General features: G+C 40.3%; 2 protein-coding genes across 9 annotated transcripts in view; both read right to left on the reverse strand.

Annotated features, from left to right (window-relative positions):
• Window positions 1–13,105, reverse strand: part of LOC110497880 (60 kDa lysophospholipase) — a 55,678-nt gene extending 42,573 nt beyond the window's left edge. For 5 of the 8 annotated variants that reach the window (XR_005037734.1, XR_005037733.1, XR_005037735.1 and 2 more), the window contains exons 1-2: window positions 12,770–13,097; window positions 455–593 (exon numbers count right to left, since the gene is read on the reverse strand). Coding sequence is in view for 4 of the 8 variants with exons in the window: in XM_036954842.1 (XP_036810737.1) it covers window positions 455–593; window positions 12,770–13,046 (416 nt within the window). In the remaining 4 variants the exon portion in view is untranslated. Of the gene's footprint in view, window positions 1–454; window positions 594–12,769 lie in introns of all 8 variants that reach the window. The other 3 variants (XR_005037736.1, XM_021574324.2, XM_021574328.2) reach the window with 3 other exon arrangements.
• Window positions 1–13,417, reverse strand: part of LOC110497882 (60 kDa lysophospholipase) — a 135,984-nt gene extending 122,567 nt beyond the window's left edge. Inside the window, exon 1 of the mRNA XM_036954837.1 lies at window positions 13,330–13,417. The gene's annotated coding sequence lies outside the window, so the exon portion shown is untranslated. The remainder of the gene's footprint in view (window positions 1–13,329) is intronic.
• Window positions 13,418–16,323: the final 2,906 nt, after the last annotated feature.

Consider the following 16,323-nt stretch of genomic DNA (forward strand, 5'->3'; position numbering starts at 1 on the left):
TACTCTAATCCAGTATGTGCAATACACACTCATCTCCTGTGTAAAGAAATGGTAAGGGCTTTAAAATGTATGTATCGGTAGAACCGGTAGGTTGAGGTCCCCTTCACATATTTCTATAACACCAGTTATAGACTAACTACTATTACTCTACTCTAATTTTATCATCATCTGTATCAGACTCCAAGCTCTCCATCTGAAGTTTTCAGTCAAATAGCACAAGGTTTCATTACTCTAAATCTAGTGATGATGTGTTACATAGATAGTAATCTTTTCAGTTTGAATGATTGTACGAAGACTGTACAATAAAGTAAACCATGTCAACATTTAACTCTAGCCTATATATTAATAACAGCAAAGACAAAGTAAAACCCCCCAGAGAAAACAGAAATAGAAGGCTGCAGAGGAGCCCAGGAGAGGTGGGGTGAGGGGGAGGTGGAGTGTATAGGTGACTTACGGCAGGACAAGGGTGTTCTCCTGTGGGTCACTCGTGCTGTAGTAGTCGTACATACGGGTCTGCAGGGCATACTGCTCATCATGGAGGTTGGGAAGCTTTCGCAGGGCCTTCACAAACACATTAGGCTCTGGGCACAGCACTGTGGATGAGAGGGACAGAGAGAGAAGGTGTTGCCATTAGTGTACAGAGCAACATAACTAATCAGTCAGAGTTCAGGAAAGGTGAGCCCAATAATAGCCTACATAGATCTGAGTGTGGTGTTACTTTTGAAAAGAGGGTAGCAGTACGCAACATTTTGGAGCGTTCAGATAGCATATTCCTATGTAGAACACACGCTCTCTGACATGTAGAATAAGGTTTCACGTCAGCTCTATTCGTGGCATTTCTATCTGCAAAATACAATAACGTTTGGCTATGAAAGCGTTTGGCTATCGAATGTAGTCCAGGTTTACAATTCTCAGTAAATCATGCCTTGTATTATACTCAACCCTAGTGGCAAATGTGAGAATCACATCAATATGAAAAGTAGGCTGTTTGGAATATAGTTCTAATCATTCATGCATTGGGAAATGTCTTGTATAACTCATCATAGTCCAAACCGCTGGAACGAACTGGCTGACTAAAATTAGGACCTGTGAAAAGTGGACCACCAGCCACTGGTTACAGTAGATGGAAAGATTGCATATAGACAAATATTGGGACTTCCAAACAGAACCTTTGGAACGGTGTGAAAACGGTAGACCTAGAAACTATGGCCATGTTATTTATGGTCTAGTGTTTACTCCAAGTACCATCCACAGTAGTGGATACCGAATTAAATGAGAAGGGCTGGTTAGCCTAGAGATCTCATTCAGAAGACATTTGATCCAAAGCACTTAACAGTTAACGTTTCCTTGGCCCACGAAGGAATCTTCAATCTTTCTCCATAGCAGCTGTTACATTTGACAACTCACGAGACCCTTGCGTGCCAGTATGGAAGGCCAAGAGTTTAAAATCGTCTTGATTTGAACGCTTGTTATGGGCATTTTTACCCACGTTCATTACACCTGTTCAGTGTGCATTTACAGGTGATTAGAACGTTTGAATATTGTACTTTCAGACGCATTAAATTGTGCCACTGCACACGTTCTGAACGCCTGTGTAGTAACGGGTACATTTCATGTGACTGAAAGTACCACATTGTAGCCACCTCAATTTCCGTGAGTTTGACTTTGTTTGACTTCTGGCCTGTTGCGTTGAGTCGCTTACTCAGGGAGGGAGATGTTTCTAGATATGGATCAAATTGTTAATTTGTCAATTACATTTACAGAATGTAAACGCTACAGCAAGGCGTTGGTGAGAAAAATGGAGAAAGATATTAAAACAACTTTTTCCACATAGCAATACAACTACAAAGCTGACGCTGGCTAGCTAGCTTATTTTCATTGAATTAGCATGGCTAGTTAGTTAACTATCAATAGTCTTATGTCTAGCCTTTAATTAATGGTTGTTACGTTGCGGAATAGAGCAATAGTTATTTGTACTTGTCATTTGGTTGAGACTAACATTAGTTTAGAAAATAATTGTTAACTGTGTATATTTGTTGTGTAATTGGTTGGCTTTGCTAGTTAGCAAGCTGAGATTTATTTGCTCAAATTGGCCAACGTAGCTTTTAGCTAATGCTTTAGAACAGGCTAGCTCCATGCAGAATCTAGACAATAGAGAATTGGGAATAAGACATGGCTGTTGCAGTTCCCAGGCGAAGTGATAGAACTGCTACAGAGGTAAAAAGGTCAGATCTATATCGAGTAGCTATATTTCAAGGTTAAACCAATGCAGTAGGTACAGTGCCTTGAGAAAGTATTCGGCCCCCTTGAACTTTGCGACCTTTTGCCACATTTCAGGCTTCAAACAAAGTTTTAAAACTGTATTTTTTTGTGAAGAATCAACAACAAGTGGGACACAATCATGAAGTGGAACGACATTTATTGGATATTTCAAACTTTTTTAACAAATCAAAAACTGAAAAATTGGGCGTGCAAAATTATTCAGCCCCTTTATTTTCAGTGCAGCAAACTCTCTCCAGAAGTTCAGTGAGGATCTCTGAATGATCCAATGTTGACCTAAATGACTAATGATGATAAATACAATCCACCTGTGTGTAATCAAGTCTCAGTATGAATGCACCTGCACTGTGATAGTCTCAGAGGTCCGTTAAAAGCGCAGAGAGCATGAAGAACAAGGAACACACCAGGCAGGTCCGAGATACTGTTGTGAAGAAGTTTAAAGCCGGATTTGGATACAAAAAGATTTCCCAAGCTTTAAACATCCCAAGGAGCACTGTGCAAGCGATAATATTGAAATGGAAGGAGTATCAGACCACTGCAAATCTACCAAGACCTGGCCGTCCCTCTAAACTTTCAGCTCATACAAGGAGAAGACTGATCAGAGATGCAGCCAAGAGGCCCATGATCACTCTGGATGAACTGCAGAGATCTACAACTGAGGTGGGAGACTCTGTCCATAGGACAACAATCAGTCGTATATTGCACAAATCTGGCCTTTATGGAAGAGTGGCAAGAAGAAAGCCATTTCTTAAAGATATCCATAAAAAGTGTAGTTTAAAGTTTGCCACAAGCCACCTGGGAGACACACCAAACATGTGGAAGAAGGTGCTCTGGTCAGATGAAACCAAAATTGAACTTTTTGGCAACAATGCAAAACGTTATGTTTGGCGTAAAAGCAACACAGCTCATTACCCTGAACAAACCATCCCCACTGTCAAACATGGTGGTGGCAGCATCATGGTTTGGGCCTGCTTTTCTTCAGCAGGGACAGGGAAGATGGTTAAAATTGATGGGAAGATGGATGGAGCCAAATACAGGACCATTCTGGAAGAAAACCTGATGGAGTCTGCAAAAGACCTGAGACTGGGACGGAGATAGATTTGTCTTCCAACAAGACAATGATCCAAAACATAAAGCAAAATCTACAATGGAATGGTTCAAAAATAAAAACATATCCAGGTGTTAGAATGGCCAAGTCAAAGTCCAGACCTGAATCCAATCGAGAATCTGTGGAAAGAACTGAAAACTGCTGTTCACAAATGCTCTCCATCCAACCTCACTGAGCTCGAGCTGTTTTGCAAGGAGGAATGGGAAAAATGTTCAGTCTCTCGATGTGCAAAACTGATACAGACATACCCCAAGCGACTTACAGCTGTAATCACAGCAAAAGGTGGCGCTACAAAGTATTAACTTAAGGGGGCTGAATAATTTTGCACACCCAATTTTTCAGTTTTTGATTTGTTAAAAAAGTTTGAAATATCCAATAAATGTCGTTCCACTTCATGATTGTGTCCCACTTGTTGTTGATTCTTCACAAAAAAATACAGTTTTATATCTTTATGTTTGAAGCCTGAAATGTGGCAAAAGGTCGCAAAGTTCAAGGGGGCCGAATACTTTCGCAAGGCACTGTATATTGTCCATATACCACAAACCCCAAGGTGCCTTATTACTATTAAACTGGTTAGCAACGTAATTACAACAGTAAACAAGTAATATTGACTCATACCATTGGTATTTGGCCTGATATACCATGGCTTGCTATTCTGTTGAATTGTCAACTGGTCTAAATTCTTGTTAGGAAGATGTTGCTGTTCAGAATTACATGTTTATGACTGATGTTCACAGGAATCTCCAAATTATATGTTGAACGAGCACCACGAATGGAGGAGGAAAACAGCTTCTTTCTACCACACCGTCAAGTCATACAATGTTGGGCCCTGCAGCCTTGTGAATTTTGACCTGTTTAAAAGGTCTTACTCACATCGGCTGCGGAGAGCGTGATCACACAGTCTTCCAGAACAGCTGGTGCTCTCATGCATGTTTCAGTGTTATTTGCCTCGAAGCGAGCATATAAGTAGTTTAGCTCGTCTGGTAGGCTTGTGTCACTGGGCAGCTCTTGGCTGTGCTTCCCTTTGTAGTCTATATTGGTTTGCAAGCCCTGCCACATCTGACGAGCGTCAGAGCCGGTGTAGTACGTTTCGATCTAAGGTCTGTATTGACACTTTGCCTGTTTGATGGTTTGTCGGAGGGCATAGCGGGATTTCTTATAAGCTTCCGGGTTGGAGTCACGCTCCTTGGAAGCGGCAGCTCTACCCTTTAGCTCAGTGCATATGTTGCCTGTAATCCATGGCCTCTGGTTGGGGTATGTATGTACAGTCACTGTGGGGACAACGTCATTGATGCACTTATTGATGAAGCCAATGACTGATGTGGCGTACTCCTCAATTCCATCTGAGGAATCCCACAACATATTCCAGTCTGTGCTAGAAAAACAGTCCTGTAGCTTAGCATCTGCTTCATCTGACCACTTTTTTATTAATCTAGTCACTAGTGCTTCCTGCTTTAAGTTCAGCTTGTAAACAGGAATCAGGATATAATTATGGTCAGATTTGCCAAATGGAGGGCGAGGGACAGCTTGTATGCATGCATCTCTATGTGGAGTAAAGGTGGTCCAGAGTTTTTTCCCCATCTGGTTGCACATTTAACATGCTGATGGAAATTTGCTGATGGAAATTTGCTGACATGGATTTAAAATTTCCCGCATTAAAGTCCCCGGCTACTAGGAGTGCCGCCTCTGGGTGAGCGTTTTCCTGTTTGCTTATGGTGGAATACAGCTCATTCAATGCTGTCTTAGTGCCAGCATGAGTCTGTGGTGGTATATAGACAGCTAAGAAAAATACAGATAAACTCTAGGTAGAAGGTGTGGTCTACAGCTTATCATGAGATACTCTACCTCAGGTGAGAAAAAACTCAAGACATGCACCAGTTGTTATTTACAAAAAGACATAGTTCGCCACGACTCCGTGAAGCATAAGGTATTACAGTTTTGAATGTGACGCTGGTAGATTAATCTTCCGAGTAGGTCATCTACTTTATTCTCCAAAGAATGCACGTTTGCTAGCAGAATGGAAGGAAGTGGAGGTTTATTCGATCGCCTACGAATTCTTAGAAGGCAGCCCGCCCTCTGGCACCTTTTCTCCGCCTCCTCTTCATGCAAATTACAGGGATCTGGGCCTGTTCCCGAGAAAGCAGTATATTATTCGCGTCGGGCTCATCAGACTCATTAAAGGAAAGAAAAGGATTAAAATAAAATTTTATTGGTCGCATAGTGTAGCGAAATGCTTGAGCTTCTAGTTCCGACCGTGCACTAATATCTAACAAGTAATCTAACAATTTCACAACAACTACCTTATACACACACAAGTGTAAAGGAATGATTAAGAATATGTACATATAAATATATGGATGAGCGATGGCCGAACGGCATAGGCAAGATGCAGTAGATAGTATTGAGTACAGTATATACATGAGATGAGTAATGTAGGGTGTCATGACGTGGCCCTCTTTGGGTATAGCGAGCACCCTCCCCCTCTCTCTACCTCTTTCTTCCCCCTACACCCAGCCTCTGTTGTTATCACAGGTCATAAATTCCTAGAGTCGCCGCTCTCCTCATGGCCAGGCAGTGTAGAGAGAGAATGTTTCACAGGAGAACAAAGGAACCTCTTCTCCATCATATAACTTGAGAACTGAACAATGTCCATGTTTTGGAGAATGTGTACATGGTCGGGAGAGAATCCAGCTACGACCGGTCCATTTAGTTTATTGTTTGTGAAACTCACGAGAGACAATACAGCCACATTACCATAACTCTGTTTATACAAGAGTCTCAGTTGTGAGGCTTGCATCTAATTGTTGTATAAAATGAATGAGTAAAGAAGAACCTATTTGTGAAATTATGTAATGTGATTTTAAACTGTTTAATGAAGGAAACTCCCTTTGGAGTTTAACTCAGTTATAGGCCCGCCCCATGAGCACAGACATTGATCTGGCGTCATGGGACAGCCCTTTCCTACGGTTCTGGATATAACCCCCACCTTGGGAATTTCCCAGCAGGCCAGTACCTCGATCACAGAGGGAGCTAAGGTTTGAGTAGACACCAAGCTTACCTCGACTACCGAGAGGGCTAAGGTTTGAGTAGAGACCATAAACCTGAGTATAAGCTAAGGTTGTAATGGTTGTTGAAACTCAGACTATCGATACCGACAGAAGAGCAAATCTTTGATACTAATTACTAGTCTGCATCTAGGAATTCTATACCATTGATTGCGAAGGCCGACAACCGCCAAAACATCTATTCTATAATAACATTTCTGAATGGGACTCTGAAGTAACCATTCTAACCACGAAAGACGATTCCAACAGAAGATCACAACGACACACTGAGCGTAAATATATATATATTGATTGCAACTATTCCCGAATGAGTGAGCGTTCATGTGCAAAGGATTAGCATTTCAATTAATATAATTATCAAGTGTGTAGTGACTCCTTTGCATAATTTCCACCTTTCTCAGTCTACAGTTCCCTTTTGTCCACCAATCCGTAATATCGGTTTATCCCACTAGGGAACCTCCCCTATCATTTGCTTGTAACCATATGTACTACTGTAAGTTTATGCATTTCTGTGATTATTTAGTTAATAAATGATTGAGACAATTGATGTATGAATGATTCATAGTGAAGACTGGGTTTGTGCAGATAACCAAAAATGTACAACGTTTGGAATGAGACACGTGAGGTAAAGAATAATTCATGAATTAGAAGATTAATTGATCATATATTAAAATATCTGAAAAGTTGTATTAGGAAAATTATAAGTTTGTAATCTGAATATTTTCCTTGGTGCCTCGACTTCCTAGTTGACTAGAATAATAACGTAATAATAATAATTACAGAGAATTGATTTGATAAAACAGTCTTCATTTTAACGATGCCAAAGAAACAACAGGTATGTAAACATTATATAAAGCGGTATTGTTTAAGTGACTAGTGATACATTTATTAAATCTAATTATTCATCATTAAAGTGGCTAGAGATTGAGTCTGTATGTTGGCCGCAACCACTCAATGTTAGTGATGTGATGGCTGTTTAACAGTCTGATAGCCTTGAGATAGAAGCTGTTTTTCAGTCTCTCGGTCCCAGCTTTGATGCACCTGTACCGACCTCGCCTTTTGGATGATAGCGGGGTGAACATGCAGTGGCTCGGGTGGTTGTTGTCCTTGATCTTTTTGGCCTTCCTGTGACATCGGGTGGTGTAGGTGTCTTGGAGGGCAGGTAGTTTGTCCCCGGTGATGCGTTGTGCAGACCTCACTACCCTCTGGAGAGCCTTACGGTTGTGGGCGGAGCAGTTGCCATACCAGGCGGTGATACAGCCAGACAGGATGCTCTCGATTGAGCATCTGTAAAATTTTGTGTGTTTTGGTGACAAGTCAAATTTCTTCAGCCTCCTGAGGTTGAAGAGGCGCTGTTGCGCCTTCTTCATCACGCGGTCTATGTGGGTAGACCATTTCAGTTTGTCCGTGATGTGTACGCCGAGGAACTTAAAACGTTCCACCTTCTCCACTACTGTCCCGTCGATGTGGATAGCGGGGTGCTCCCTCTGCTGTTTCCTGAAGTCCACGATCATCTCCTTTGTTTTGTTGACGTTGAGTGCGAGGTTATTTTCCTGACACCACACTCCGAGGGCCCTCACCTCCTCCCTGAGGGCTGAGAACGCACCCTTGTGGGGACTCAGTGTTGAGGATCCGCGAGGTGGAGATGCTGTTTCCCATTCTCACCACCTGAGGGCGGCCCGTCAGAAAGTCCAGGACCCAGTTGAGCAGGGCGGGGTCGAGACCCATTCTGCCAGTCCATGGTGCATAATCGCAGTCCTGATATCCAGAAGTTTGTTTTCGGTCATATGAGACGTAGCGGCAACATTATGTACAAAATAATGAACAAACAACTCAAATAAAAAAAAGGAAAAAAACACAATCGGTTGGGGACACGTAAACATCAGCCTTCTTCTCCGGCGCCATTGTTACTTGATACTTCAGACAAGGAAAAATTATGGATTGCTAATTAAAAATACCTTTCAGAATTATGAAGCCTTTGTGCTTTTATTCAATACATAAATGCTTAAAAATATATATATATATATATTTTTTTTTATCACAGAATGTGACGTTAGCTACCACACAAGTTGTTTTTGGCATATATTCAAAAACAAACTACAAAAACGCCATTCTTTACCCAATAGGCTGAACAGTTGTAATGAACGCTTGTAAAAATGTCCATAACAAGTGTTCACATCCAGAGACAACACTGTTGCAGGTGGGTATAATTTGTGTAACGTTCCAACAGGAATCCGTTTCAAAAACTTCGTAAACAACAAGGTTGCCAACAAACAACGCATACAAAGTTGTATAGCGGCAGAATAAGATACTGCAGTGGGCAATTTAATTACGTTTTTTACTCACCACGTTCATTCCGAAAAGGTCTGTCCTCACTCTGGGAACATATGGACAAACATTAAGGATAAACTACGTGGTGAGTTGATGACTATTCGGCAGCTAATTAGATAGGTGAACTGATCATGCTAATTTGTATACATTGTTTGTTGGCATCCTTGTACTTCAAAGTTTTTGATTCAGATTCCTGTTGGAACTTTTCACAAATTATACCCACTCCACTGTCGCTGCTCGACAACATCCGTCGGCCTGGCTGTGCCACATTGCTCTGGGGAACAGAAGACTGCAATTTGAACACAGACTAATCAGGTTAACTCAACCTTTAATGGGACAAAGCTGTAGCTAGAGAGGTTATTTCTGAAGCTGGTGATGGACATGAGGTACACGTTTTACATTCCGCCTTAATTATTACACTCTAAAAATAAAAGGTTCCTGGAATATCCTTTAGGGGTTCTTCAAATGAAAACTGTGGGGGAACCTATAAGTTCTTCGAAGAACCCCTCTTAATAGATCCTCGAAGAACCTTTAAGGGTTCATATCTGAACTACCTCCCTCCCCTATTATTATTATTATTATTATGCATAACAATAACACAATATTTTAGTTGTCAGTGTTCATTAAGTGGCAAAGCAGAATAAAAATTCTAAAATGTGAGCCCCAAGTCCAGTGGGTATATCCTCTGGCGTGTTGATATTAATGTGTTGATGTTCTCCGTATCCATAGCCAGAATGATTTTGCAGTGCGTGGTGATTGAACAAGTTTCCTGGTATATTCATCAGAGGTGTAGGGACGGTGAAATCTGAATCCCAAAAAATAGTAATTAATACAGATGTTTAACTAAACATACACAAAAGTATTCATAACTTGGTTTTTGTAGTAACTGTTTATGGAAAAAAAATATATATGGTTTTCATACACATACCTTGTCCATAATGTAGAGGCCTATGGGGTTTTCATTGAAGAGGCAAGGGAGGATGGTACATGTGATCTCCATAACATACCAATAGACATACCTTTGTATGCCTCATCGTCTGTATACCTGCAGACAGAGCAGTTCAGTCATCTGCACACAATGCAGCTATCCTTCAACATATTCCAAAAGCATACATATTCTAACCGCTTTGTTTATTGATATCCATTGAATTGTGTCCATTATCTGGTTTAGAAAGATTTGCACAAATATTTAAAGATAGATGGTATCATCACAAAACAATATCAATTTAGATCATATAAAAAGGGACAAATCTTACCTTAAATTGAGGAGATCTTTACAGTTAAGTGCCTGCACCTGCTGTCCTTTCAAATCCAAATGTTTCAGTTGTGCAGTTAGGTTCCTGCAAGAACATCCAACTAAGGACGTTCCTCGATGAACCCCACCTCCTATGGGGTTCTCAGAAGAACCTTTTGGGGGCAATTTTCAGTGCCAAGAACCCTAAGGTTCTTCAAAAAACTTTGAGGATCTTAGAAGAACCCTTGTTGAACCCCTAATTTTTATCGTAGACATCTGGTGTCGGGAGAAGGAAGAGTGCCTGTCAAACCAAGGGATGTTCATGCTACCAATGACAGGGTGCTGTAAAGTGCCCAAATGCAATTTACAGAGAAACCTAACTATATCAAAATTGTAATGTTACTAATCTGCTAGATTTTATTATAAGCCTAAGAAAATGTGATTCATAATGATATTGCACAAAATGTTTTTCCAAGTTAAAATGCAATGATAAGTGAGACAGACTCACCAGAAGGATTAAGTCCATGCTAACACTATGGACGTTACGTTATTTGCCAGTAGATGGCGCACAATTACACAATGTAATTACACAGGACAATAACATAACGACACATTGTGTCCAGTAAGTGACTAACAGACATTGTCTATTAAACTCAGCTCACTCTTTTTTATCTATTTTGAATTCTAAAATCATTAGTTGTATTATGTACTATCTTGAATTCCATGCAGGAATTCAATCTTCAGTGACATTGCTGTTAGCCTGGTTTCCATCTCTGTTCAGCTATTACATTACACTCCTTGCCACTCCTGTCATTTGCCAATGGATATGCAGAGGATATGCAGAATACAAACATTCCAGCAAAACAATGGATATATAGCAATTAGCAAAATAACCCATTTTCATACACGTCTAAAATCTGAATAAATGTGTGAACAGTAATATTTTACACATATGAATGTACCCATAAGCAATTTCTGATGAAAAAAAACATGAAAAATGTGTGGATATAGCATTTTGGAATTAAACTCAAATATACAATTGATATACACTGAGTGTACAAAACATTAGTAACACCTGCTACTTTCATGACAGATTGACCAGGTAAATTGAGGTTAAAGTTATGATCCCTTATTTATGTCACTTGTTAAATCCACTTCAATCAGTGTAGATGATGTGGACAAGACAGCTTAAGAATCTTTCTTTAACCCATGGTAAGTGGGCAAGACAAGTGCTTTTGAACGGGGTATGCCAGAGGCACCGGTTTGAGTGTGTCAAGAACTGCAACTCTGCTGGGGTTCTCACACTCGAGTTTCCAACGTGAATCAAGAATGGTCTACCACCTAAACGTCGTCCAGCCAACTATGGTAAAGATTGGAGTCAACATGGGATGACCAGAGATGTTCTCTTGATAAGTGCGTGAATTGGATAACTTTCCTGTCCTGCTAAGCATATTCTAGACAGACAAAGGTTTGTGGTGAACACTATCACTTAGGTCAACTGTGACTGATTGGACAGTTGACAAGGTATTGCTTGCTTCAGTACTGGTTTTGTACCCTTGACAAACATCATATTATGAAGCTGAGTCCTGCTGTTGCTAAATCTTGTACATCATAGCTAATTATTCATTAGTTGACCGTTAGCGCAGTACACATCCATCCACAGTGTGTGTGTGTTCTCAAATGCATCTTACAATGAGAGGAAGGAAGTGAGTTGAAACTGTAATCTTTACTCACCATGCACGGACAAACATGATCATGATTTTCAAGGTGCAACCAATATATGTTGTAAGAAGTTCACATGACCTTCTACAGCAGGGTTCCCCTACTGGCAGCCCAAATGTTGCCTGTGGGTGGTTTTATTCCCCCCTATGTTTTCTGAGAAAAACTCATAAATGTGTTAATGTTTTATTTTTATTGTTGGACAATAACTGTAAAAACAACATGGAATCAGCTCAAGTGATTTTAATTTTGGAACTCTGTTCCCAAGTATTCTCATACATAAGAGAAACATGTTTTTTTTTTTTTACCTTTATTTAACTAGGAAAGTCAGTTAAGAACAAATTCTTATTTACAATGACGGCCTACCCCGGATAAACCCAGACTACGCTGGACCAATTGTGCGCCGCCCTATATGGGACTCCCAATCACGGCTGGTTGTGATACAGCCTGGAATCGAACCAGGGTCTGTAGTGACACCTCTAACACAGATGCTGTGCCTTAGACCGCTGTGCCACTCAGGAGCAAATTATTTGTTAATATGTTCCGCCACCCGACCATCTGTGGCTGAAACTAGTTGATGATCCCTGATCTACAGGTAGATAATTACGCCCAAGTGTTTGTTTGCTTGTTACAATTTGCAAAGCAAATGTAGCAGTAGTTACATTTGACAACTCACAAGACCCCTGCGTGCTAGGAGTGTATTCATTACGTCTTGCAACCGAAACAGTTTACCTCTTAAGAACCAAATGGAGCAAAACGGAGAGGGACCTACATGAATTTGACCAATATAAACTCTTTTCCCTTGCAAAAGTTTTCTGTTTGGAGTAAACTGTTTCTGTTGTAACAGACGAAACGTTTTGCTACAAAATCGGTGTAATGAATACACCCCAGGTCAACTGCTACTGGTCCTAGCGAGTTTCCGCCAATGTGTTGCATCAACATGCGTCACACAGCATCATTCAAATCAAATAAATGCACTTTGTTTGGGCAACAACAAATACACTTTAAAAGTCCCGGTCAAAAAGGCTTTACCGTTATTATGGTACATCATCCCGATTGTTCCTCCGGTGTTGATGACCAAGACTCGCGCTTCAGCACAGGGGCTCACATCCAGAGACTCAACACTGTTGCTGCTCGACAACCTCCTCCGTCGGCCTGGCTGTACCACATTGCTCCGGTAAACAGAAGTATGCGACTTGAACACAGACTGATCAGGTTGACTCAACCTTGAATGGGACAAAGCTCTAGCTAGAGAGGTCATTACTGAAGCTGGAGAGGGACATGAGATAGACTTTTTACATTCCGCCATAATGACTAGACAACTGATGGCGGGGGAAGAGTGCAAGTCAAACCAAGGGATGTTCTTAAAGTGACAGACCACTAACTACCAATGACAGGTTGTTGTGAAGTGCCAAAACGCAATTTACAGAGAAACTAAGCTATATCAGAACTGTAATGTTACTAATCTGCTTGATTGTATTATAAACCTAAGTAAATATAATGAATCACAATGATGAGATTGCCGTAAATGGTTTTCCAAGTTAAAAACAATGTACATACAATGCAATTATAAGAGTGAGACTGAGACTCACCAGAAGGAAGAAGTCCATAATGTAGTGTAGAGGACGTACGTTAATGGCTTTTGAGTTTTTCGTCAATAGCCTTCAAGGATAATTTCAAGAGTAGCGTCTTCAACCAATAGGAAAAAATGGTAGAAGTTGTTGGCAAAAACACTATGATCACGTGGGAGTAATTAACCCTTGTTAAGGTGTTAACGTTTTTGTTTTCTCACCCAATGTTCGCCGGTCTGATGGACCCACAACATTATTGGGTTTTTAAAACAATACAGCCATAACAATTTACATAAAAATATTTCAAACTTAATACTTAAATGTTGACTTATTTGGGGGTTGCTGGATCGAATCCCCGAGCTGACAAGATAAAAATCTGTCGCTCTGCCCCTGAACAAGGCAGTTAACCCACTGTTCGCTGGAAGGCCGTCATTGTTAATAAGAATTTGTTCTTAACTGACATATCTAGTTAAATAAAGGTTAAATCAAAAATAATTATCAATTACAAGCAACAGACATGGTTAATATTTGCCATTTACCTCTGCTAGATCACATTTATCAATAAAAGCGCTATTTGTTTGGATAAAATGTGATTTTTGTCAAAATGAATCAATTATATTCAAGACATGGGTGGAATAAATCATGTTTATCTTGAACAAATATAAATGAAACAAGGTTTTCATCACTATTGACGTTTATTGCTTTGAACTGAATAAATTGGATGCCAGATTTTACAAACAGTATTTCATGGAAATGATAAATGAGCCCCATTCAACACAAATTAAGGCCTGTCTACACACCACATTAGAGACAGTTTTACTGTGTGCGTGTTGCAAATGTATTTCTTGCAGTTGATGCATGTGTACTGTGTCTTCCTGTCCTTGGGTCCACACACATCTCAGCGCTTCTTGTTACTACTGGCTGTAATCTAGAATGATGAAAACACTTAGTTCAGGAATTTTACTAACATCTCACTCACTCACATATATAGTTACAGCAGGCCAAGGTAGGAGAGTCAGACACACACACACATGCAACAATATCACTCACACTTACTTCCGGGAATTGGAGTAGTTGGTTCTGTGGGTCGGGCGGATGGGGCACCAGCATCCTCCTCCTGAATCCTCCTCATGATGGCTGCAGAAGCTGGGGTCATTGGAATTCAGTCTTCAGTGAGATTGCTGTTAGCCTGGTTGCCATCTCTGTTCAGCTATTACATTACACTCCTTGCCACTCCTGTCATTTGCCAATGGATATGCAGGATAGGAACACTCCATTCCAGCTAAACAATGGACATATAGCAATAAGCAAAAATACACATTTTCATACACGTCTAAAATCTACGAATAAAAAATGTGAGAACAGTAATATTTTACACACACATGAACATACCCATAAGCAATGATTTCTGATTTTAAAAAACACAAATGTCAAAAACGTGTGGATATAGAGTTTCAGAATTAAAGTGTACAAAACATTAGGAACAGCTGCTCTTTTCATGACATAGACTGACCGGGTGAATCGAAGTGAAAGCTATGATCCATTATTGATGTCACTTGTTAAATCCACTTCAATCAGTGTAGATGAAGGGGAGGAGACAGGTAAATAGCTATTTTTTATGTATTAAGTATCAAAATAAAGTATAAATCATTTCAAATTCCTTATATCTTTTTTCTCTTTTTTACAGATAGCCAGGGTAACACTCCAACACTCAGACGTGATTTACAAACGAAGCATGTGTGTTTAGTGAGTCCTCCAGATCAAAGGCAGTGGGGATGACCATGGATGTTCTCTTGATAAGTGCGTGAATTTGATCATTTTCCTGTCCCTCAAGCATTCAAAATGTCACTTTTGGGTGACAGGGAAAATGTAAGGAGTAGAAAGTACATCATTTTCTTTACGAATGTAGTGAAGTAAAAGTAAAAGTTGTTCTAAAATAAAGTACAGATCCCTGAAAAAAACAACTTAGTACTTAGTAAAACAAAAGTAGTACTTTAAAGTACTTTACACCACTGAACATGGGCCAGCGTGGAACGCTTTCAACACTTTGCAGAGTCCATGAATAGACTTATGTCTTCAGTAGGTCCTATGAGTGTAGTCTGGCCCAGGGGTGCAAAGGTGAACGGCAAGGCACTGGAATGATGAACCGCCCTTACCATCTCTCCACGGGGACTCTGCCACTATTACGGGGGCTGAGAGTTTCTCTCACCAAAGACTGGAGTTGAAAAGATGGGCAGTTAAAAGTTCCAGTGTTGTATCGCAAATGTAATTATCTTTGTAAGGGTGTGTGGATGAAAGCTCCTGATTCAGCTGATCTTTTCCTCAAACTCATTCTAGACTGGCAAAGGTTTGTGGTGAACACTATCATTTAGGTCAACTGTGACTGATTGGACAGTAAACCAGTACTGAAACAAACAATACCTTTGGTTGTCTTGTACCCTTAACATAATATTATGAAGTTGAGTCCTGCTGTTGACCAATTTTGTACGTCATGGGTAGTTAATCATTAGTTGACCGTTAGGGCAGTACACATCCATCCACATAGTGAGTGTGTGTGCTCTCAAATCCATCTTACAATGGGAGGAAGGAAGTGAGTTGAAACTGTAATCTTTACTCACCATGCATGGACAAACATGACCATGATTTTCAAGGTGCAACCAATATATGTTGCAAGAAGTTCACATGACCTTCTACAGCAGGGTTCCCCTACTGGCAGCCCAAATTTGGCCTGTGATTGGTTTTATTCCCCACTACGTTTTTGAGCTAAATTAATATAAATTGTATTTTTATTGTTGGATATCAACTGTAAAAACACCAGAAAATCAGCTCAAGTGACTTAAATTTTGGAACTCTGTTCAAGTATTCCCACGCGTAATTGAGCCACTTGACCATACACAAAATTAATCCATGTTAGAAATGATTGTTTGTCAAACATTATATCTGTTTGGGCTTCTTGTTATCAATTTGCAGTCTGCAAATTAGTAATGATGTTTTCCCGCTCTCCGACCATCCGCG

The sequence above is a fragment of the Oncorhynchus mykiss genome, chromosome 19, assembly GCF_013265735.2.
Source record: "Oncorhynchus mykiss isolate Arlee chromosome 19, USDA_OmykA_1.1, whole genome shotgun sequence".
In the NCBI taxonomy this organism is placed as follows: Eukaryota; Metazoa; Chordata; class Actinopteri; order Salmoniformes; family Salmonidae; genus Oncorhynchus; species Oncorhynchus mykiss.